General features: G+C 37.1%; 1 protein-coding gene across 2 annotated transcripts in view; it reads left to right on the top strand.

Annotated features, from left to right (window-relative positions):
* Nucleotides 1-23,079, top strand: part of PTPRG (protein tyrosine phosphatase, receptor type G) — a 757,314-nt gene that overhangs the window by 718,531 nt on the left and 15,704 nt on the right. For both annotated transcript variants that reach the window (XM_025375409.1, XM_025375408.1), the window contains 11 exons: nt 3,757-3,853; nt 8,360-8,442; nt 8,635-8,769; nt 9,943-10,077; nt 12,299-12,471; nt 13,847-13,982; nt 14,599-14,745; nt 17,090-17,183; nt 18,196-18,272; nt 18,757-18,885; nt 22,766-22,912. In XM_025375409.1, the coding sequence (XP_025231194.1) occupies nt 3,757-3,853; nt 8,360-8,442; nt 8,635-8,769; nt 9,943-10,077; nt 12,299-12,471; nt 13,847-13,982; nt 14,599-14,745; nt 17,090-17,183; nt 18,196-18,272; nt 18,757-18,885; nt 22,766-22,912 (1,353 nt within the window). The remainder of the gene's footprint in view (nt 1-3,756; nt 3,854-8,359; nt 8,443-8,634; nt 8,770-9,942; nt 10,078-12,298; nt 12,472-13,846; nt 13,983-14,598; nt 14,746-17,089; nt 17,184-18,195; nt 18,273-18,756; nt 18,886-22,765; nt 22,913-23,079) is intronic.

The following is a 23,079-nucleotide window of genomic DNA, read 5'->3' as shown; positions in this document are numbered from 1 at the left end:
GTCTTGGGCCACACATAAAATACACTAATGACAGCTGATGAGCTAAAAAAATTGCAACAAACAAAACTCAATGTTTTAAGAAAGTTTACAAATTTGTGTTGTGCTGCTTTCAAAGCCATCCTGGGCCGCATGTGGCCCGTGGGCCATGGGTTGGATAAGCTTGTTGTAGAGTTAGTTTCCTGAGCCTTTTCGACAAAAATGCCAGTTTGAGTCTTAAATATCTTAAGAAAAACATTTTTAAATGGTTATGAGATCTCACACTTGTTTAAGATTTTGGTGAAGAGGGAGATAAAAGGGAGATAGCCAGATTTCATGAAAAATAATTCTTATGTTAGAGACCAGCTACAGGATAATAATGCTGTGTTATACTCTCCAAAGATGGGTTAGTTTTCTGGGGGGCAAATGCAGTCATTTTAGACAAAGATACATGGATTTGGATAGAGGAAGAGAACAGGCATTCTTACCAAGGTAAATGGCAATAAAGCAAAGAGCAGGAAATCAAATGGTCTTTTCAAAGGGTATGGAGTTAATATTGTCTGGGATTGGGAAGGGAGGGGAAGATAAGATGGGACCTTGAAAGCCTGGCTAAGGGAATGTGGAATCTCTCCACACATTTCTGAGGAAGGGAATAATAAAGTCAGCACAGCGTTCGAAGAAAATCAGTCTGGCAGCAATTTAAACCCTGAGCAGAAGAGAGTAGGGGCTGAAAGTTGCAGTGTAACCAGCACCTGTCAAAGGCCAGTTCTGTGTCCAACACTGTACATGCACTGGGTCACTCCATGACCTAAACCCATGAGTCTTCTGTAGAACAGTCTCTTTACCACAATTGTAGGCTGCCTGAACTCAGGCACTAAGAATGTTACCCCTACTTGGTCTAATATTTAGTAACCAGATCCAAATAATTTATTCTCAGCTACCTTTTTGGAACTGAGAAATCTGAAAGATTTCTAGATGTTTTATTGCATTATTTTTTTGAATTGAGCCACAGTATAGTAGGACAGTAGGTCTTTAAGTGCTCTTTAAACAGCCTCTTGCATCAATGACTCTAGGTAGGAAGTGATTTAGCCTACGTCACCTCCCTAAAATTCTCGGTATATCAAATTTTAGGGTTTGTTCAGTCTTTGATTTTTTGCTTTATTTTAAACCTGTTTTCTGTTGGCCTTCTCCTATGCTTATGTGCCTGTAAAGATTCAAACTGTTCTTTTTGAGAATTCTAGCTTTGTTATATAGAGAGTAAAATATAAACAAGCTTAAACTATCAGAGTTCTGAATAGGTAAATTTACAATGCCTACTCCATTGGCCAGTGTCTCTTTAAAGGGTTTTTAACACCTATTAAAATCATGTTAATGTTGAAATGGCAGTTCTGATGGAGAAAAGCCACTCCAGGATCAGATGATATTATCAGCATCTAAATGAGCCAGGCAGTACTGCAAGGAATTATAGATCACATAATTATCTACATGACAAAATTAGAAGACCTCAGGCAAACCCCATGGGTTCTAATAAAATCAGATTTGACAATATTTATTACAATTTTTTGTTTCTGTCATTCATATAATTGGAAAAGTGAAATAGAGGCAACAGATCAGATAAAGGGTTTTAGATAACAAAAAGTTTGATTGGCCATATTGAATGACAGCTTTAAACAATACTGACAGCTGCTCCCAAGCAGTCTTGCTCAATTGTATTATATTAGAAAAGAGGCTCCAACTTCAGTCCGTAGCTAGGGTGGTCAGATCTATACAACAGGAAAAAAACATCAATAAACAAAGTAAATCTCAGACTAAGGTACTAAAAGCCACAATCTCTCAGCATAAGATAGCTGAACAATTCAACCCTGAAGAAGTACATGCCAAAGGTGTGACCTTCAAAATCTGAAAACAAAAGAATAACTTGTTTCAGCTGGGCGCGGTGGCTCAAGCCTGTAATCCCAGCACTTTGGGAGGCCGAGACGGGCGAATCACAAGGTCAGGAGATCGAGACCATCCTGGCTAACACGGTGAAACCCCGTCTCTACTAAAAAATACCAAAAAAAACTAGCCGGGTGAGGTGGCGGGCGCCTGTAGTCCCAGCTACTCGGGAGGCTGAGGCAGGAGAATGGCATAAACCCGGGAGGCGGAGCTTGCAGTGAGCTGAGATCCGGCCACTGCACTCCAGCCCGGGCGACAGAGCGAGACTCCGTCTCAAAAAAAAAAAAAAGAAAAAAAAAAACTTGTTTCAAATCCATTTTCAAAAGTTATCTGCCTTGAAACTCTTCAAAAGAGCATGCCTCAGGTCTTATAAGGCAGTTTCAAAAGGCAGGTCCCAATATTCTAAGTTTGGCTGGCATTGCTCATTTCTTATGTAGACTGATTTGTGATCACACTTTATTATCTCATTTTAGGGAAGAGCCAAAGGATGGCCTTAAAGCTCCTTAAACCAATGTTTTCCAAACCATAGGTTATAAACTATGTTAGAACAGAAAATATTGGAGTTTAGTAAGAGTAGGGAATGGGTAAAAACTGTCATGAAACACACTTTCCCCGAAAGGTGGATTGAATTAATGCCTGTGGGGCTTTTTTTTTTTTTTTTAAATGGACAGCTGGGAAGGACTATAATTATGGAAACTTCAATTTACAGTGTCCAACAATTGGAAAGTCATTGAATACTGTTTCTTTCAACAGATAGAAACTCTTTGCTTTTATACCTTAAATTCTTTGAGTACAGTAACTTCCTCCTTCTAGAGAAGAAGTGTACTTCTCCCTAGGCCGTACTTTGTGAAAATAAAAGACAACCCAGTTCATTGTTTTCATTATGTTTAATGTAAATACTATGGAAAACATCCATAATTGCTAGGCAACTCCTTTGTGAAAAAAAGTCTGTATGCTTCTAAACTCTGCTACATCTGTTCTGTGTAAAACATTTCTCCTGATAATGTTGTGTTACTTTGCTCAGGCTCCGTGTAGCAGCTGTGCACTGCTAATGACTTCCTTATTAGTTAGTCCAGTACTTTCTTGGGTTTGAAGCATATAGTATAGAAAAATTTGGCTTTTCAGCAATGTTGTATTAGGCTAATAGATGATGTTTATATCCACGGCCAAGGTAGGATAACAGCATTATTTCTGCTACTGCTATTTTTCCAAAGAAGGATAACTTTTAAAATATTAGAGTTCACAAATAATTTGTCAAGACTGTATATATGAGATATAACCATTAGTTGGGGTATTATTAGGGTTATTTCACCACTGAGTCTTTAAAGTCAGTGCACCCTCACAATGATAAAATGAGGCTGTAAGGCCTCTAAGCATATTGCAAATCATGGTAGAGATTATACTTCTTAGAAATTCCCTTTCTTTCTTTAAGACTCGGGTAAATTTTTTCAACTGTCTAAAGCCTTCCTCTGTTCTGTGCTCCCATCAGAGCTTTATCAGACCTCTTTTCTGTTCATCATGGTTGACTATTTTTTTGAATATTTTTCTCACCCATAGACTGGGTGAGAAAAATACTCAAAAAGAGATATTGTTTAACATCCCAGGGACCACGTCAAAATCGAGAATAAACTAGATGATTGATGAAATAGTAAAGAATGAAATCTTTATACCTTCACATTCTTCATAAACTTGTTATAAATATATTAATAATTATATCCAAAGTTGGGATTGGGGAGGTAATGGTGGCTGTGGCTAGGGAGTAAGTAAATACTTTATGCCTTTAAATATATATGGTGTTCCTTTGTTTCTAACCTGTGTCTATAATCTTGCTGTTTTCTTCACTAGGAAGTCCAGCGCTGTACTGCTGATATGAACATCACTGCAGAACATTCCAATCATCCAGAAAACAAGCACAAAAACAGATACATCAACATTTTAGCATGTGAGTAATAAACTTTAAACTATCTTCAACTGCGAGGAAATTAAATTTTCATGCTGGGTATAAGCTGAAAGCCAAGCAATCAGAAGCAGGATGCCAAGAAAGAATGATACTTGCAAGCTAACCTCTCATTAGCCCATCTTCAACAGTGTAGAAGTAGGGACATTTTCTTCCCCCTTAGCCTTTCATTAGGCTGTCAGAGCTCAGAGAGCTTAATAAGGTGACTGAAAGAAAATGTTTGGAGCTTCACTATTTTCACATGAAGTGATGTCATATCAGATGTTGGGAGCCAAAATTTGAATGTCACTTGGTTATACTGACATTGTCTGTAAGGGCCTAATTTTTTCCCCCCCACTTAAAAGACCGGTGTGATAGTAAGGGGCCAAATATTTTAATATGAATGAAAATATTGGGAATTGAATCAAGCAAGCTGAATTTCAAAGCATTCTTTCAAAAACTACATAATTGGTTTGTACCTTAAATGATGAGCCTCCAGGCCTTTTGGTCCATGTGCTTACCCCTATCTATCACATTTCCATGGTCAGGAATATTCTGTAGGTTAGGGACTCAAACAAATGGACATTCTTCATACAGAGCCTCAAGGAATACCCTAGGAGCACAAGCTACTTCTATGGCTAGAAGACCACACGTGGGGCTTGGCTCACTGGCATATAATATATGCTTTGATACTAAGGGTAGGGGCATAGATATTTATAGTTAACATATATTATGGTAAGGACTACATTGCATAGAATTGTATATAATAGTGCATTTAAATTGGACCACTTAAAACTTGAACACTACTGTATAATGTTTTCTTAAAGTTTTAGTGAAATATAATTCACATACCATATGAAATTTACCCATTTAAGGCCGGGCACAGTGGCTCGCGCCTGTTTAATCCCAGCACTTTCGGAGGCCGAGGCAGGTGGACCACTTGAGGCCAGGAGTGCAAGACCAGCCTGGCCAACATGGCAAAACCCTGTCTACAAAAAATACTAAAGTTGGCTGGGCACGGTGGCTCACGCCTGTAATCCCAGCACTTTGGGAGGCCGAGGCGGGCGGATCACGAGGTCAAGAGATCGAGACCATCCTGGCTAACACGGTGAAACCCTGTCTCTACTAAAAATACAAAAAATTAGCCAGGTGTGATGGTGGGCGCCTGTAGTCCCAGCTACTCGGGAGGCTGAGGCAGGAGAATGACGTGAACCCAGGAGGCGGAGCTTGCAGTGAGCCGAGATCGTGCCACTGCACTCCAGCCTGGGTGACAGAGAGAGACTCTGGAAAAAAAAAATACTAAAGTTAATGCGGTGTGGTGGCATGCGCCTGTAGTCCCAGCTACTGGAGAGGCACAAGAACACAAGAATCACTTGAACCCAGGAGGTAAAGGTTGCTGTGAGCCAAGATTGTGCCACTGCACTCCAGCCTGGGGAACAGAGCAAGACCTTGTCTCAAAAAAAAGAAAAAAAAATTACCTAAAGAATACAACTCAGTGAGGTTTTAGTATATTCATTCACAGAGTTGTATGATCATCACCACAATCTAATTTTAGAACATTTTTTGCACCTCAGCAAGAAACCTGTTAGCAGGCACTCCCAATTCTTCCTTCTCTCCAGCACTTAAAAACCCTATATCTACTTTCTGTCTCTGTGGTTTTGCATATTCTGGACATTTCATATAAATAGATTCATACTATATGTGACCTTTTGTGTGTGGCTTCTTTAATTTAGCATAATGATTTCAACATTCATCCATGTTGTACCATATATCAGTACTTCATTCCCTTTTATGGCTGAATAATACTCTAACGTGTGGATATACAGGATTTTGTCTGTTCATCATTTGATGGACATTTGTTTATTTTCTGCTTCTCAGCTAGTATGAATGATACTGCTATGAACATTCATGTACAAGTCTTTATGTAGACAGATATTTTCAGTTCTTTTTTGTGTATACCTAGGAGTACAATTGCTAGATTATATGATAATTCTATGTTTAAAATTTTGAGGAACTATCAAACTCTTTTCCAAAGTGGCTATTCATTTTACATTCCCACCAACAATATATAAAGGGTCCAATGTTTCCACATCCTCACCAACTTTTACTGTTTAAAAAAAAAAGAATAACAGCCTTCCTAACGGGTATGAAGTGGTATCCTATTATAGTTTTGATTTGCATCTCCCCAGTTATTAGTGATGTTGAGCATCTTTTCATGCTTATTGGTCATGTGTATAACTTGTTTGGAGAAATATCTAATCAGATCCTGTACCATTTTTTAACTGGCTTACTTTTGTCTTTCGTTGAGTTGTAAGACTTCTTTACATATTCTGGATACAGATCATTTATTGAATATACAGTTTGCAACTATTTTCTCATTCTGTGCATTGTCTTTTCACTTTCTTAATGTGAGTTATCTAAATTTGTTCCTCTTTTTCAAGATTGTTTTGGCTATTCTTTCCACAGTTGTTTCTGAATTGTACTATTGTGCTGCTTTTGTTAAATTTATTCCTAAGTATTTTATTCCATTTGATGCTAATGTAAATGAAATTGTTTACTCAGTTTTATTTTTGAATTGCTCATTGCTAGTGTATATAAATACAATTGTAGGTTGTATCCTACAACCTTGCTGAATCCATCGTTTCTAGTAGTTATTTTTGGTTGATTCCTTGAATTTCTATATACACGATGTCCTCTATAAACAAAGATAGTTTTACTTCTAAATGAAATGTTACAAAAACTCCAGCTTACTTTTGAATAGGATTGATTGTTCTACTTTTCTGAAAAAATGAACTGGTTTAAAAAGGCAGGGGCGAACAAGGAAGAAAGTCAAACCTCTTCCCAGTCTTTGGATTGACTTTGGCAGTATTTGTCGGCCAACTCACTCAATCAAGGCTCACCACTGCTGTGACTATGAGGATTTGTCTATCCAGATATACCTCCTTTCTAACCAGAGAAATCAGGCAAGGATATATACACATCTGTGCCTTATACATACATACACACACACACACCATTCTCTCCACCACAGTATCCTTTACTTCGAATGGCAAACATTACTTACTGCCTTGGTAAAAGTATTGTGGCAGAAAAGGAGGAGAAAATCAAAGCAACTAATGTGTGATGTGCCCAAAGGTCATGGTGTTTTGCTAGAAAACCATCATCTCTGGTTAAATGTGAACTGCACTTCCACAACTTCATTTGTGATTTTACTTTCACAATTTCAAATTAGATGTAATTTTATTTTTAAACATTCAGGGAGTTAGGTTTTGGTGTTCTCTTGGCCACTCAGATTCTGGGCACATTGCCTGCCTTCATCTACCCCTATATTAATGCCTTTATATAGCTAAGAATAGCATAGAAATATAATAGAAACAAGTAAAATCAGACTGTGAATGAGCCAGACACATGATGTATGAAAAACCTTCTCTCAGATTCATCACAACTTTCAAGGTATATGTGGGTGTCACCAAATCACCTCCAAAATTGATCTGTTAATGTCTTATTTGTCAGTCTAAGAAATAACAATATACAGTTAATGGCTACTAAGGCATAACAGTTTGGATCCAGATGCCTTAGGAGAAATTTTTCCTTTGGGGCCTGTTTATATCAAGCAACACCTGTTTCATGTCAACTCTAAACTGAAAGTTTGTCAGAACAACAAAAGCAGTTCACAGTTCCAAAAACATAGAGGGCTCTCAAAAATTGCTTGATATATTCTGAGGTCAGTAATGCCTATGCTGATCCACTCATTGGACTTCTTTTTCAACTAGACTTTTATGATAATGACTATAAACAGAAACATAAATTGGGTTTTGCCCATTCTGTTTCTACCTAGGGAAAATTATGACCTCAGCTTCCTTCTACTTATTTTGCTATCCTAAAAAAAGCAAGCTCACTCTATTGGGCAACTAGATACACATATCATGCATCACCTCCCTACCAACTTTTGTTCATTAACTGAGGTTGAGTGGATCCTAAAATCTGAACATTAACTTCAGATTCCTATAATGAGATTACTCTTAACAAAAGCTCTGGTTTCCTCAATTACTTAGGTTCTGTTAGGGTAGCAGGGAATCCAAGTGAATTAGCAATGGAATTGCCTGAAACTATTAATACATGTTTTGGACTTAATAGATCAGTCACCCTTTTATATTTGTATTAATGGGGAGGGAACACGGGCACAGGGCATAATCAAAGCCCTTTGAACTTGGCTTTAAAATACAGAACAAGCAAGTACCTTTGAACTTGGCTTTAAAATATAGAATAAGGAAATTTTGGAGGACTACAATTTGAAATGGTTTTACATGAGTTTGCATCCTAAGAGCAGGAGATGTAGGAGTGGCTCTATATTTTGGGATGGGTTTGCTCTATTTAGTTGTTCTGCCAAAAGTTTTCTCAGACTACCTTGCGAGATGTCATGTTACCTGATTGCCTTGTGTTGTGCTTGAGAATGGTGCTAGTCTCTGAATTACACATTTTATTTCTGCTTTTTTTTCTTATCTTCTATAGATGATCACAGTAGGGTGAAGTTAAGACCTTTACCAGGAAAAGACTCTAAGCACAGCGACTACATTAATGCAAACTATGTTGATGTAAGTCAGAACTGTTATTATAAACCTGTTTCTGGAAATTGAAGACTGCAGCAGAAACTGTTTAATGTATTTTAATACTGTACAGAGCTTTCACTAAAAACAAAGCCCATTCAATATGGAAAGCATTTGAATTATTTACTGGTCTTCTGTGATAACAGCTTTCATCTTACTTTGTGCTGTGTCATTTTGAAGGGTTACAACAAAGCAAAAGCCTACATTGCCACCCAAGGACCTTTGAAGTCTACATTTGAAGATTTCTGGAGGATGATTTGGGAACAAAACACTGGAATCATTGTGATGATTACGAACCTTGTGGAAAAAGGAAGAGTAAGAGCCTCTTGACTCACTACCTTAATAATGCACCTTCATTCAAACAATACTTGTGGAATACTTGCTTTAGGGTAGGAACTTAACAAGGTATAAAGAGCTACGGAAATTAAAAGTGTTCTTTCTGCTCTACCTTGCTTATGATTCAGTAGGAAAGAGAGCTTAAGGCATTATAAGAGTAAATGTGATGATAGAGATGAGTGGAATGCTACAAAATGAATCAATGTATCCTCTGTATATTCCTCTGTACAGAGATTTTTTAAAGGAGCTAATACTTGAACAATGATTAGGAGGAATTACACGGGCTAAAAAGAGAAGGAAAGGGTGTTCTAAGTACAGGGGACAGACAGAACAGTAAACAGGGAAGTTGAAAGAAGCATGGTGTAAACAAGGAACTACTAATAGTTAAGATTGGCAGAAGCAAAAATTGCCTAAACAGTTTGACCATCATTAAGAGGATCTTTTTAAAAAATGATTAATGCTGTAGAATTTATTGGATTATGAGTTTACATTAGATGATGCTAATTTAGGCTGGAATAAAAGCTACACTTCAAGGAATCACCACACTGGGTTGACAGGTGCAGCCAACCACTATGGCACACGATTACCTATGTAACAAACCTGTACATCTTGCACATGTACCCCAAAACTAAAAATTAAAAATTAAAAACAAAAAAATAAGTAAAAGAAGCTACGCTTCAGGTTCCCTGCTCAAAATCACCACTGCTTCATGTTGTAGAGTCCCTGTTTTATTTTTGGTGATCCAAGTTACAACTAGAAGAGTCTCACAGTTAGAAGAGAACCTTCCATGAATCCAACCCAGCCTTCCAGCCTTCCAAATGATACTTAAGCTCCCTTTATAACAAACCCTACCCACATTTCTTACAGGTCAGACATAGAGGTTTCTTTCTTGGTCCCTTTTAAAAATGCATTATATATTGAAAGGTGATCATAAATACTACGCCCATTTCTCACGTGGTCTTACACAAACTTATCCCAAGCCATCAGCCTTGTCAGAGGTCACACCTGCCTTTAAGCAGTTCAACTCATGTATTCCTTTTTCAGTCAAATGGCAATCTCACCTGTGTTTTAACATTGTCGTTTGAAATTACATTATCAATAGAATTGTGACATAGATTGCAGTTATACTTTACAACTTTTTTCTTTCTGCAGCGAAAATGTGATCAGTATTGGCCAACAGAGAATAGTGAGGAGTATGGAAACATTATTGTCACGCTGAAGAGCACAAAAGTACATGCCTGCTACACTGTTCGTCGTTTTTCAGTCAGAAATACAAAAGTGAAAAAGGTATGGAATGAATTGGGTAGGCTGCCAGGACATCTCCTTTTTATGCTTGTATGAAAATTACTGTACAACCAAGGCCAAATCTCATAACCAACTTTGTTTCTAAAAAGTATTTTTAAAACATTTTTTCATAACTCTTTTGATTGACATCGGTGTATGGTGTGAAAGGTATTGGCAAAGCATATAATAGAATTTAACTGGCCTGATTGAGCTCTTTAATCTCTACATGAACAGCCTTCATTTTAAAAAAAAATCATACTCTTAGGTTTTGGTAATACTCAGCATATATGGCAGCATCTGTTTGATTTAGCTTTTTTATTCCAATTTTCTGACAGATATAAAGCATTGTTTCCCAAAGTGTGTTCCAAGGAATACTTGTCCTGTAAGATTCTTGTAAACAGCAGATTCTGCTGTTCAAGAATGGGAAATGAATGCTACATAATATATATCTCCCCACCATTTTAGAAATTTACAGTGAACATAAGTGACCAGAGCACTGATGTTAACAATAATACCCTTTTCTATAGAATTACTAATACCCTGAGAATCACATTTTGTGGAAATACTGTTTTCAGGTTATCTCAGTTTCTTTTTCAAAATCCACTGTGACAACAAATATCCTAGATCGATCATCACAGCAGTACAGCAATCCCCCTTAATTGTGGAAGGTATGTTTCAAGACCCCCCAGTGGATGCTTGAAACCTCAGGTAGTACTGAAGCCTATTTATACAATGTATTTTCCTATACATACATATCTATGATAAAATTTAATTTATAAATTAGGCACAGCAAGAGATTAACAATAATACTGAAACAGAACATTAATAATATTCTGTAATAAAAGTTATATGAATATATACTGTTTCTCTTAAAATACTGTAATATTTTTGGACTGTGACTGACCTCAGGAATGTGAAACTGCATCAAAGGAGGAACTACTGTATTAAGAACTATAAATAGATGTTCATTAAAAATGTAGTTATTCCTCAGAACGTAGGTATGGCAGTTGTTTGCAGCAATGGGATAATTTTTTTTTTCTTGGTGTCTTGGACATTTTGGAAAATGTGATAAAACTGTAGCCTCCTTGCCCCATTTATATTCACACTTACTCACATTTTTATATAAAATTTCAGTGGCTCCAAAGCCCATCTGTTATCCCAGGTTAACAGTCCTTTCTATGTATATTTATTTCCCAAAATGGCAGAAATAACATGAATATCAGTAGCATAGCAATACATCTGTATTCTCTATTATGAAATAGAGCTGCTGGCTGGCTCAAGATGATCAATAACAGCATAAAACTAATAAAGCCCAACTGATGGGAATATTTCAGGTATTTAAACAGGGCCCACTTACTCTTGTTTTAGAAACAGCTTAAGTCAGAGGAAGAAGTCAAATAGGAACTTTAGGTGTTTTACAAACTAACAGGAAAAAGTAGAAAAATGAGAGTTAACAGAAGAATTAAATTAAAGCTATCATGGGCCTCTGTACAACAGCACAGGACCAGACACCCTTCAAGCTTCAATGTTGATTAATGACCCTGAGTCATCCAAAATTTAGAAATTATAGAGGTATTGATAATAAATCGTATCATAGCAAGTAATCTATTTGGGGAAATATTTCATCTAAAGTAGTTAAAATGTAAAAAGTTCAGACAAAGGAAAACTACTCTGAAAAAGTCATTTATGAAAGTGACACATAAATGAGACACTGCCTCTGACTCTAAAGACAGAAGTATTTGACACTTAAAATCTTCCCATCGCTTCCTGGATAGTTTACAGCATCAATCAGCACTCTGGCTCCTGAAGGTCCAGCCTGGACAGTGGAGAAGGAATCAAAATCATAGCCTACAGAGACATGAAAGCAAAGTACTAAGATCTGAACTTGGGGGCAGAAAATCAGGAAATGGAGGCCTTGCAGGAAAATTAAAAGTGCTTTGGATAGTTCTAAATCCAAAAAAACCTGATACTAAATACTAAATATTCATTCTTAGTACAATCTTAAACAGTCTTCTCTTCTAAGTGATAGTGACACTTCATATCCAGCTTGGTAAAGTCTCCATTTAATGGCATGAAAGTTGGCTACAAGAGGGAATAAACTAGCCTGGGAACAGTGATTAGGGTGAATGTGATCAGTGGTCATGTATCCTGACACCCTTACATTATTTTTTTCCAGAATGTCCACCCCTCACCTTAAAGACATCTTTTTTCACTTTTCTCATAGGGTCAGAAGGGAAATCCCAAGGGTCGTCAGAATGAAAGGATAGTGATCCAGTATCACTATACGCAGTGGCCTGACATGGGAGTTCCCGAGTATGCCCTTCCAGTACTGACTTTCGTAAGGAGATCCTCAGCAGCTCGGATGCCAGAAATGGGCCCTGTGTTGGTGCACTGCAGGTAGGGCCTGGGATTCAACATGTGAAACAGATGGGGCAGGGGACTTAGGCCTCAGTGACCTTGGACCACAATGACTGCTACTGTTTTCACTTAGAAGCTTAATCTTCCACTGGAAACTGGGATGGATAAGACCTGCCATAGTCTTAAAGAGGCTGTATTCCTATAACATTAAGAAATCATCTGCTGCTTCTGTGATTTTTTAAAAACTAGATCTCTAGTTTTTATAAAATCATCTTATTAATAATATCAGCCAGGCGTGGAGGCCAACACCTGTAATTCCAGCACTTTCGGAGGCTGAGGTGGGAGGATCGCTTGAGCCCAGGAATTTGAGACCAGCCTGGGCAACAAAGTGAGACCCCATTTTTACAAAAAATAAAAATAAAAAAATTAGCCAGCATGGTGGCACACGCCTGTGGTCCCAGCTACATGGGAGGCTGAGATAGAAGGATCCCTTGAGCCCAGTAGGTCAAGGCTGCAGTGAGCTGTGTTCATGTAACTGCACTCCAGCCTGGGTGATAGAGCAAGACCCTGACCCAAAAAAAAAAAATTACAAAATCCCCATTGTTTATAGGAAAAGTGTAGCCTGATCCTAATAAATAAAAATAATTACCTTAAGCACAAGAACGTTCCACACTACAATAGACATTGTGTTTTTGTAAATGGCTTTTCTGAAAGGTTCTTCTAAGTAACAATATTTATAGTATATATGAAAAGATTTCATTTTTAAATTTTTAGTTTATATGTTCCATATAAAATACCTTTTCAAAAGCACTGGGAAAGCCTTGTATAAAGCTTGTTTTCTGTCAGCTACACTAAATGACTTTAGTTGGTTGTTTAAAAATACTTTTATTCTATTTCATTTGCAAATGCATTCTTGCCTCTTTTTTGTTTGTTTTAAACTTTGGTACTCAAATAGATGTCACTTGTTAGGTGATTTACGTTGCAATGCTAAATGAATAACATGTCACCTATATTAGGTTATCTAAGTGGGGTTTAGGCTGGGCATGGTGGCTCACACCTGTAATCCCAGCAGTTTGGGAGGCCAAAGTGGGCGGATCACCTGAGGTTAGGCGTTCGATACCAGCCTGGCCAACATGGTGAAACCTCTACTAAAGATAAAAAATTAGTCGGGTGTAGTGGTACACATCTGTAATCCCAGCTACTCGGGAGGCCGAGGCTCAAGAATTGCTTGAACCGGGAGGCAGAGGTTGCAGTGAACCGAGATTGCACCACTGCACTCCAGCCTGGGCAACAGAGTGAGACTCTGTCTCAAAAAGATTATAAAATAAATGGGGTTTAGATGGTAATTTTTCGAATCCAAAGTTAACAGTATGATAAAACAAAAGTGCCAGTTGAGTGTCTTCATTTCTTACAGCGCTGGTGTGGGCAGAACAGGCACCTATATTGTAATAGACAGCATGCTGCAACAGATAAAAGACAAAAGCACAGTTAATGTCCTGGGATTCCTGAAGCATATCAGGACACAGCGTAACTACCTCGTCCAGACTGAGGTAAGGAGTAGCTGCCAACGTCCTCATGAGATTCTGGCAAATGCTGTAACTGAAATTTGTTAAATGATAGTGAAGAGACAGATTCATTCTTTTAGGGCTTGCAGTAATTTACAGGTTTGTATTAGAAGACATTCTGACCATGATACTATTCTATGGATCATAGTTTTCTATTTCTGTATGGATCTTAACATTGGGATTCCTAAATAACTACACAAGTACTTATGAAACAGGTACAGTTGTTTCAAGAGCTGTGTTAGATGGTAGGGGAAGTTAAACATGTTGTCTGGCCTGAGAAATACATAGGAGAGGATGGTTCTAAAACCATTCATTGAACACAATTTCTTGATTGCTTATTGAGTAGAAGCAATAAGCACAGTATAGAATACCGTGATCCAGGCACAGTATAGAATACAGAGCTAAACTTAACACAGTCTCTACTGTAAAGTAAGTTTGGATTGATACAGTGAGTATTGGAGCAAATCACCTAGCTGTAAGTTCTTGAAGGAATTCACTGGGAGGTCCCTGTTAGGGGCAGAATTAAACAAAGGTACACTTCATGAATGACTGGCTAAACCTTAACTCTCCCTCAGTGACTACCATGTATTGTACCTCTTAGGAGCAGTACATTTTCATCCATGATGCCTTGTTGGAAGCCATTCTTGGAAAGGAGACTGAAGTATCTTCAAATCAGCTGCACAGCTATGTTAACAGCATCCTTATACCAGGAGTAGGAGGAAAGACACGACTGGAAAAGCAATTCAAGGTAGTGCTTTGAATAAGTTTCTTTGGCATAAAGCAAGGAAATGTTTTAAATGCCTTGAGTTTGGGGGTTATGTCTTCTTTGCATTAATCTATACACTGAAATGGATTACTGTTTGTACTCCTTGTACTCCTTAAATGTGATGCAAAAGAAAATACGATTTTGACCATGTATGAATTGTTGGTGTTCAAGTAGATATACAGTGTTGTATTTTCTTCTGAGCAATTTATTACTTTATCTGAACATAAACATCAGCCCCTGGCCATAATAACATAGTACTTTAGAGTCACTCATTTAGTCCAAAAAATATCCTCTGTATTTTTTCTGAACTAATCTATCTTACCTTAATTATTAAGAATGATTACTTGTAGACATATTGTCCTAAAAATATGCCTATTTCAAAAACTATTTCAGAAGATAATTTAGAAATTTCAAAAGAATTACTAAACAATACTAGAGAAAAGTTAACTTTTCCTAAATGGTTGTTCTTTTTCTTTGATAGGGACATGAAGAAGCTTAAAAGCTGTTAAGGTTTATATGGAATTGACTGAAGTGAAGGTGAAAAAGAGAGATTATAAAGACTATTAAAATAATTAAGGCTCAGTCATCTGATAAACAAATCAAAGTTGCTTCTAACTTTGAAACATTGCCTCTACAGTTACCAAGTGCTTTCCTATTTATCTTTGTCTTTTAAATTCTATTTTGCACATTGTTCTGTATGTAAATAGTTTCTCCCTTTGTATCAAGATTCAAAGAATGAGATGAATCTACAGTTTTAGTTTTCATGGTAAAACTTTCCATAGACTCTGAAACTTTCATCTGAATCTCAGCTGAAGAAATGAGACTGCCAAGCAAATTATACCAAGTGATATGAAATGAAAAATAGTTTAATTTCACTGAGTTCAATCATAAAAGTAATTTAACATTTTTAGCTCCCAATTAACATTCTAACTACTATAAAACCATGAGGTAATTAATAATGAGGACACAGTGTATCATTGTAAATGTTTAACATGAATTCTTACAAAATATTAAGTACCAACATTTCTTACATTCTGCCTTTTTCATTTCTTCAATTTTTTTTATACATACTTTAAAACTTCATTTAAGAAATGCGGCTGGGCATGGTGGCTCACGCCTGTAATCCCAGCACTTTGGGAGGCCGAGGTGGGCGGATCAGGAGGTCAGGAGATTGAGACCATCCTGGCTAACACGGTGAAACCCCATCTCTACTAAAAATATAATAAATTAGCTGGGCGTGGTGGTGGGCGTCTGTAGTCCCAGCTACTCAGGAGGCTGAGGCAGGAGAATGGCGTGAACCTGGTAGGCGGAGCTTGCAGTGAGCCAAGATCACGATACTGCACTCCAGCCTGGGCGACAGAGCAAGACTCCATCTTAAAAAAAAAAAAAAAGAAATGCGACCAGGTAGTTGGTTCTTTTACAGGCACTAACCATTTTAGAGCTCAAGATGAAGAAGAAAAGAATCAAATTTGAAAATGAAAATTATATCCAGGGACCATGAGTTTTACTAAAGCATCTGGAGGAGAACACTGATCTCATGTACTCCATTAAGATGGATGCCAGCCCCCCAAAAAATAGGGTTGACAAAATAGTTCAACCAAGCTACATAAACAGGAATAATAACCAAACTACTGGGCTGGGTACTTATAACAGCCTCAGAACAATGTTAGTTCAGTTCAACAGAAATGCACTGAGAACTAGTTAAGTACTCCTTTATCTTCAAGAAACATGATTAGCTCATAATAAATAGCATTAGGCAATCTTTTTTAATGTAGACTCACTTGGGTCTTTTATGCCAGTGAGGAATCACAGAAAAAAATTCACAGCAGCAGTGACATCATATAACAGAAGAATCCACATAGTTCTATAAATATCTATTGCACACAGCACCTGTTTAGGGCCTGATAGTAGAAATAAGAAAGATGCAATCAAGGTCACTGAGAGAAGTACCACTAGGAAAGCACAAGAGTGTTCTCTGGGGCTGGGCATGGTAGATTACACCTGTACTCCCAGAGCAGCCTGGGCAACACAGGAAGACCCCAATTCTATAAGCAATTTTAAAAATTAGCTGGTTGTGCTGATGATGCACCTGTGGTCCTAGCTACTCAGGAAGCTGAGGTGGGAGGATCACAGTTACAGTGAGCTACGATCATGCCACTGCACTCCAGCCTGGGCAAGAGAGCAAGACCCTGTGTCTTAAAAGGTTCTTTGTGGCACAAAAATGGTCTTGTTTATCAGTAATCTGCTTGGGATTTTTGCCAAAGCATCAAGCAAATGCTATCAATTGTATCTCTGAATGAAGACTAAAATGTTTTTTCTTTTTCAGTTGGTCACACAATGTAATGCAAAATATGTGGAATGTTTTAGTGCTCAGAAAGAGTGTAACAAAGAAAAGAACAGAAACTCTTCAGTTGTGCCATGTAAGCCTTTAAAATCAGTTTGTTAGTGATCTTTTATACTGGATTGTATGTTATGTACAGAGACAGCCACTACTCTGATGCTATTGTGATAGCACCCTGCAATTGTACTGTACGTGGCTATATGGTAGAAGGTTTTGAAAATGTCCTTTTAGTAACCTCATTAATATATGACTTTATACCAGCCTCTTACCTGGTACTACCAAAAGGGAAAATGTTATGCTTATTCAACTAAGGTAGTTTAATGAAACTGGGAGAGGTGGCTATCAGTGTCAGCAAGTTGCTACATCTATCTGACATAGAATACAGCTTCATTTCACCTTGGAATGTAAGAATTGGGTCACTTCTACAATATTATAACATAAAAAATAATAATAAAGCTGTAATTGCTGTGGCATTAACATTCCTTTACAACTTAGAATCCTGGATTAATCTATACAACTAGAACCACATTATTCAGTTACTGTGGCTATTGAGATCAAGGCACTGTTGACTGGGGGTGACCTTTGTATAAATAACTAAGGACACAGCTGTCTGCGTGCCATAGACATAGACATGGGTGATCATTGGGGAGATTTATCTCCAATGAAAAAGGCCTCTAAGACCATTGTGGGCAGAAAGGGGTAGACATCGTAGGCAGACATGGAGAAAGGGGTTGGTAAAAGGGCAGAGTATATGTTGGTATAATTGTAGGAATAACAAATTAGAGTCAAAAGTTATCTAAAACCCTATGTCATGTCCATATAAAGTATTCTGTTACTGATCTGCTGTAAAAATCTCTCCCACAGTAAAACTGTATTCCTACAATGCCTGGGTCCTTCTGGGTATGTGCAGCAAAATTTCATTTTACATTCTGCCTCAGCTGATAACACTTGAGCTTGTTTAAAAATATAGATAAGTCTTAGAAAGGGAAGCCAGGAGGATATGTTATTCATCAAGCAAATCTCAGAAAGAGCTGTTGGTTCTGTGTGTATAATAAGGCAAATGTGGTGTTTTTGTTTTTTCCATATGATAGCTGAACGTGCTCGAGTGGGTCTTGCACCATTGCCTGGAATGAAAGGAACAGATTACATTAATGCTTCTTATATCATGGTGAGAGTCAACAGTTAATTATAAATAAAGTCAATTAAACTGAAAGGTGTTAAAGAGCAGATACCACCTGTGTGACTGATGTCATTTTTGAAATAATTTCTCCATGTGTAATACGAAAAGTAGAGAGGTTTCTGTATCTGGAAACTTTTTGGGGGTACAAAAATGCTTAAATTAAGCAGAATGCTTCTTCAGGAATTAATTTTATTGTTAATTTCACACATCTAGTCTTTGAATAAATGTTGAAATTTCTGTTAAGTGAAAACAGCAGGGGTAACTAGAAGTGAACTGCACATGGAGAGAAATTTGTCTGCACAATGCTAGCAGAAGTACATCTAAAAATTAGCCAAATGTACTGAATGCCTTTCTCAATTATTTTAGTGTAGTCAAAACAATGCTATCTTATTTCACGAATATATTTTACTACCACAAAGTTAAAATAAAACATTCATATTCACTGATTTTTTTTTTGTCTTCCCAACTGAAGGGCTATTATAGGAGCAATGAATTTATTATAACTCAGCATCCTCTGCCACATACTACGAAAGATTTCTGGCGAATGATTTGGGATCATAACGCACAGATCATTGTCATGCTGCCAGACAACCAGAGCTTGGTAAGTAAAGCACATCTGCTATATATTAATGAGCCCATGAGGCTACAAGCATAAATTACTCTGATACTTTGCCATAGGGCTATAGTAACCATATATGCTAGGGAGGGAATTTAAAATTTTTAAATTCTCATCTTTAAGTCTATAGAGATTCCTTTCATATTCTCACAATACTGTCCCTATCAGTATCCCATTACTTGATTCTCTGATGCTACTGATATCACCCTTCAATTATACTGTCTGTGGTGGTATGGTAGAAGGTTTTGAAAATGTTTTTAGTAACCTCATTAATGTATGACTACACTAACCTCTTACCTGCTGTATGTCACTTTTGAAAAGTAAATAATTGTAGCTTACAGGTACTGAGTATGTAACTGTGTTTACATATATTAACTTGTTTAATCCTCAACAATTTTAAGACATACATACTATTATTATCTCACATAATAGCTGAGAAAACTGAGGGAACAAACTTGCTCAAGAGCACACACAAGTAAATGGAGCCAGGATTTCAACCTGAGTCATCTGTCTCCAGAGACCATGCTTATAATCATTTTGCTGTATATCCTACCCCAAAATATTGTGTCAAAAGTACTAATAATGTATCTTTTTTTCCCATTCCATAGGCAAGTCAGATCTACTGCAGGGATAGGCTATTTTGTTCCAACTTAAAAGTCTTTAAGACTAAGCTGCTACCACTTTCCCCTCCCGTAGTCCTTCTCTATTTCAGTCTCTAAACTATACAGAAGGGTGAGCAAGTTTGTAAAACAGACTTAAACGTTTCTGCTTTGATCTTGTGGATACTTAAGTTTCAGAATTAGCTGGGTCTATAAAAGTTACTATGTGGACATGTGAACCCATAAGGTAAAAACAGAAAACATTGAGGATCTGCCTTTATGATAGTCAGATTAATGAGTTTTTTAATCAAAGAAGAACAGCATGTGACTGAACCCCCAGTCTTGGTGACATGCATTTGACTGTGTGCCCAGTCAGTAGGAACTTCTTCACTTTGTCGCATTTTGCTCCAGCTTCAGGATACCAAAACTGCTTCTGTATGATGGAATGGCAACAAAGTTGAGAATCTTAAACTAAAAGCTGGAGTGTAAATTTTCAAATTAGCTGGCAATAGGGTCTATTCTGTTTGGCATGTGGAAATTGGAGGCACTTAGGGTTGTTAAAACGTTCATTTGTTGGATGAATCAGTATTTTGTTATTGTCACTTAACAGAGGGCAATCACCATAAAGCATCTACTCAGCAGCTCATTTGTATGGGGAGGCTGGGAGAAGACTGGACCAAATAAGTGGATACATGTTCTGCAGACACTGAGGATATAGGAACATGCCATCTCAGTGTCTCTCTGAGGCCTCGGAAGGCTAGATTAGAATCATATACAACTGACCTCTCAGTTCTGAGATGGAGAGTTTCATCATTGCACAGTTTTTCCTAAAGACTGAGATCTCTGAGTTCTTTTTGTTTGTTGTATTATTACTGCTATACCTTTACCAGATCATAATTCTGTAAGGAGCCCAAAAGTCACTGCTTTCTAACTCACAAAGTACAAAGATGCCCAGATATCTTTGACCTATAAATATAGTTGTAAGCAAAACAGTCATGAGACCAGTGTGCCTGCTAAATTAAGAAGTAGCATTTATTTTTCTTAGACTTTCAAGATGAAACATTTTTTCTACCTTTCTTCTACCATAACTCAAATCCCTTTAGTAGCCTTTAAGCTAGTTAATTTACTATTCATGTTATCATCATAGTATTTCTTTAAGGTAAGTAGTTTTTATTCCCACTTTCCAGATATGGAAATTAAGGTTCAGATTAATTTACCCAGGATCACATCCACTAATAAATCCTGTGCTTAATCTGTGCATATTTGTTACATTTAGATGCCCTGTTCATTACCTTATATCTTTAATATCAGTGTCCTTGGACAAAACCTGTTAAAACCCACGACAGTTACAGACTTCTTTTGTATAGACTAAACCCAGTTGCTAATCTGTTTCCCCTTATGCTGAGCTTTAAAAATAAAAATGTACTTGGCAATAAGCTATATTGAAACTTGAAAGGGTGATAAGTCTTATTGGACTGTTGGCTCATTTCTAATGCAACAATGTAAGATTAAACAAAGCCTTCTTTGTTTTGAACATTATTCAGAATTATTTCTGACTTCAATGATAGTAGGTAGGCATCTTCAGGAAAATGCCCCATAGGAACCTATATACTACAGGAAAACTACAGTTTGCTATTTGAGCTGATTAGGATACGTGGTGTACATCATAATCATATTTCTCACAGTCTCCAACCTATGCAACAATTAACTTTCTCTTAGGCACCCATAGTTTTCAGGGACAGAATTCAAGTACCAAGCCTGCATATCTATTTTTAATCTTAAAATGGATGAACATTTAAAGCATGCCTGATTCAAGGCTGAAAGACTTTCTATGTTATCCCCTCTTGAAATATAACATTGACAGATTTACTTTTCTTTTAAAACTGCCTTGTACATACAGCCAACCTACTTACTCACACACAATGTTCCAAAAAAGTTCTATCCCTTGCCATTTATTAGCAGTGTGATTTTAGATAATTTATGGACCCTCTCCCCAAAGCCTTGTGTCTTCATCTGTAAAGACAGATGATAAAAAATCTCCTCAGGGTTAATATACAAAATTTGTACAGAACTCATACAACTCAATCATGAAATACCTGATTTAAAAATGGGCAAAAGACCTGAATAGACATTTCTCCAAAGAAGACATAAAGATGGTTCCAACTGGTATATGAAAAGGTGCTCAACCTCATTAACTTTCAGGGAAATGCAAATCAAAATACCTCACACCCACTAGGATAGTTATTTAAAAAAATCAAAAGATACCAAAAGCTGGTGAGGGTAACAAAGAAAACTCTCACACACTGTTGATGGGATTGTAGATTGGTAGAGCCATGATGGAAAACTGTCTGGAGGTTTCTAAATAAGTTAAAAATAGAACTACCATAAGATCCAGCAGTCCTTCTTGTGGGCATGTACCCAAAGGAAGTGAAATCAACACCTTGTAAAGATATTTGCACTCCCCTGTTCCCTGCAGCCTTATTAGCAATCGCCAAGCTATGGAAACAACCTAAGTTTCCATCAACAGATAAATGGATAAAGAAATTGTGGGGTAGGGAGGAAATGGGAAGATGTAAAATAAATCAAGAGGATACAAAACAACAGATGAGGAAGAACAAGTTTAGAGATCTCATGTCCAACATGAGGACACCAGGTAACAAAACTGCACTGTATTTGGGAATCATGCCAATATTGAGTACATTTTAGCTGTTCCTGCCACAAAAACGAAAGTGAGATGATGGGTATGTTAATTTGCTCCTAACTATAGTAACCTTTTTACTATCTGTATGTATCCGACATCATACTAAAAATATACAAGAAAACTTACAATGTTTATGAAAGTCCTTTGCAAAATGCAGTTCAACTACAGAATTATTAACATAATCCATAGGAAATAATTAGCATGTCTTGATTGCTTAAGCAATTGTGAAATAACAAAATTAATTGACCTAGATCCTGCTTCCTTTTTTACTATGTCAATATTACAGAATACTTTTCAACTGTAGTAAGTCCCCTATAGTGGGAGTGTTTCAGGTTGCTACACTAACAGGTGAGAGGTGCTAGAAAATGATTATCAAAATATATTTTACAATAGAATAACCATTCACCTTGGTATAATTAGATGGGAACATATAACCCTATGAATTCAGTTTAAAAGAAGGCTTGAGAGGTATGGGAAATGACAAAATCAGTATGCAAGAAATAAAAAACAAATGCTTGACAGAACTGCAGAGGCTTTTTTGTTTGTTTGTTTTTGTTTCCCAAAGGCAGAAGATGAGTTTGTGTACTGGCCAAGTCGAGAAGAATCCATGAACTGTGAGGCCTTTACCGTCACCCTTATCAGCAAAGACAGACTGTGCCTCTCTAATGAAGAACAAATTATCATCCATGACTTTATCCTTGAAGCTACACAGGTAACCTAAACCTCAGTTCCTCACTAATAGCCATACCTGGGCCCTGGATCATCATTCTAAATAATAATGAAATAATTTACCACCCTCAAGCCAGGCTCAGGCATTTAAGTAAGACTTAATTTTAAATATTTACATTTTCCTTTTTTCTTCCTTCAAATATTTGCTTT

Source organism: Theropithecus gelada, chromosome 2 (genome assembly GCF_003255815.1).
Source record: "Theropithecus gelada isolate Dixy chromosome 2, Tgel_1.0, whole genome shotgun sequence".
NCBI lineage: Eukaryota > Metazoa > Chordata > Mammalia > Primates > Cercopithecidae > Theropithecus > Theropithecus gelada.
The sequence above is the reverse complement of the archived record's forward strand: the minus strand, read 5'-3'. Positions and strand labels throughout refer to the sequence as shown.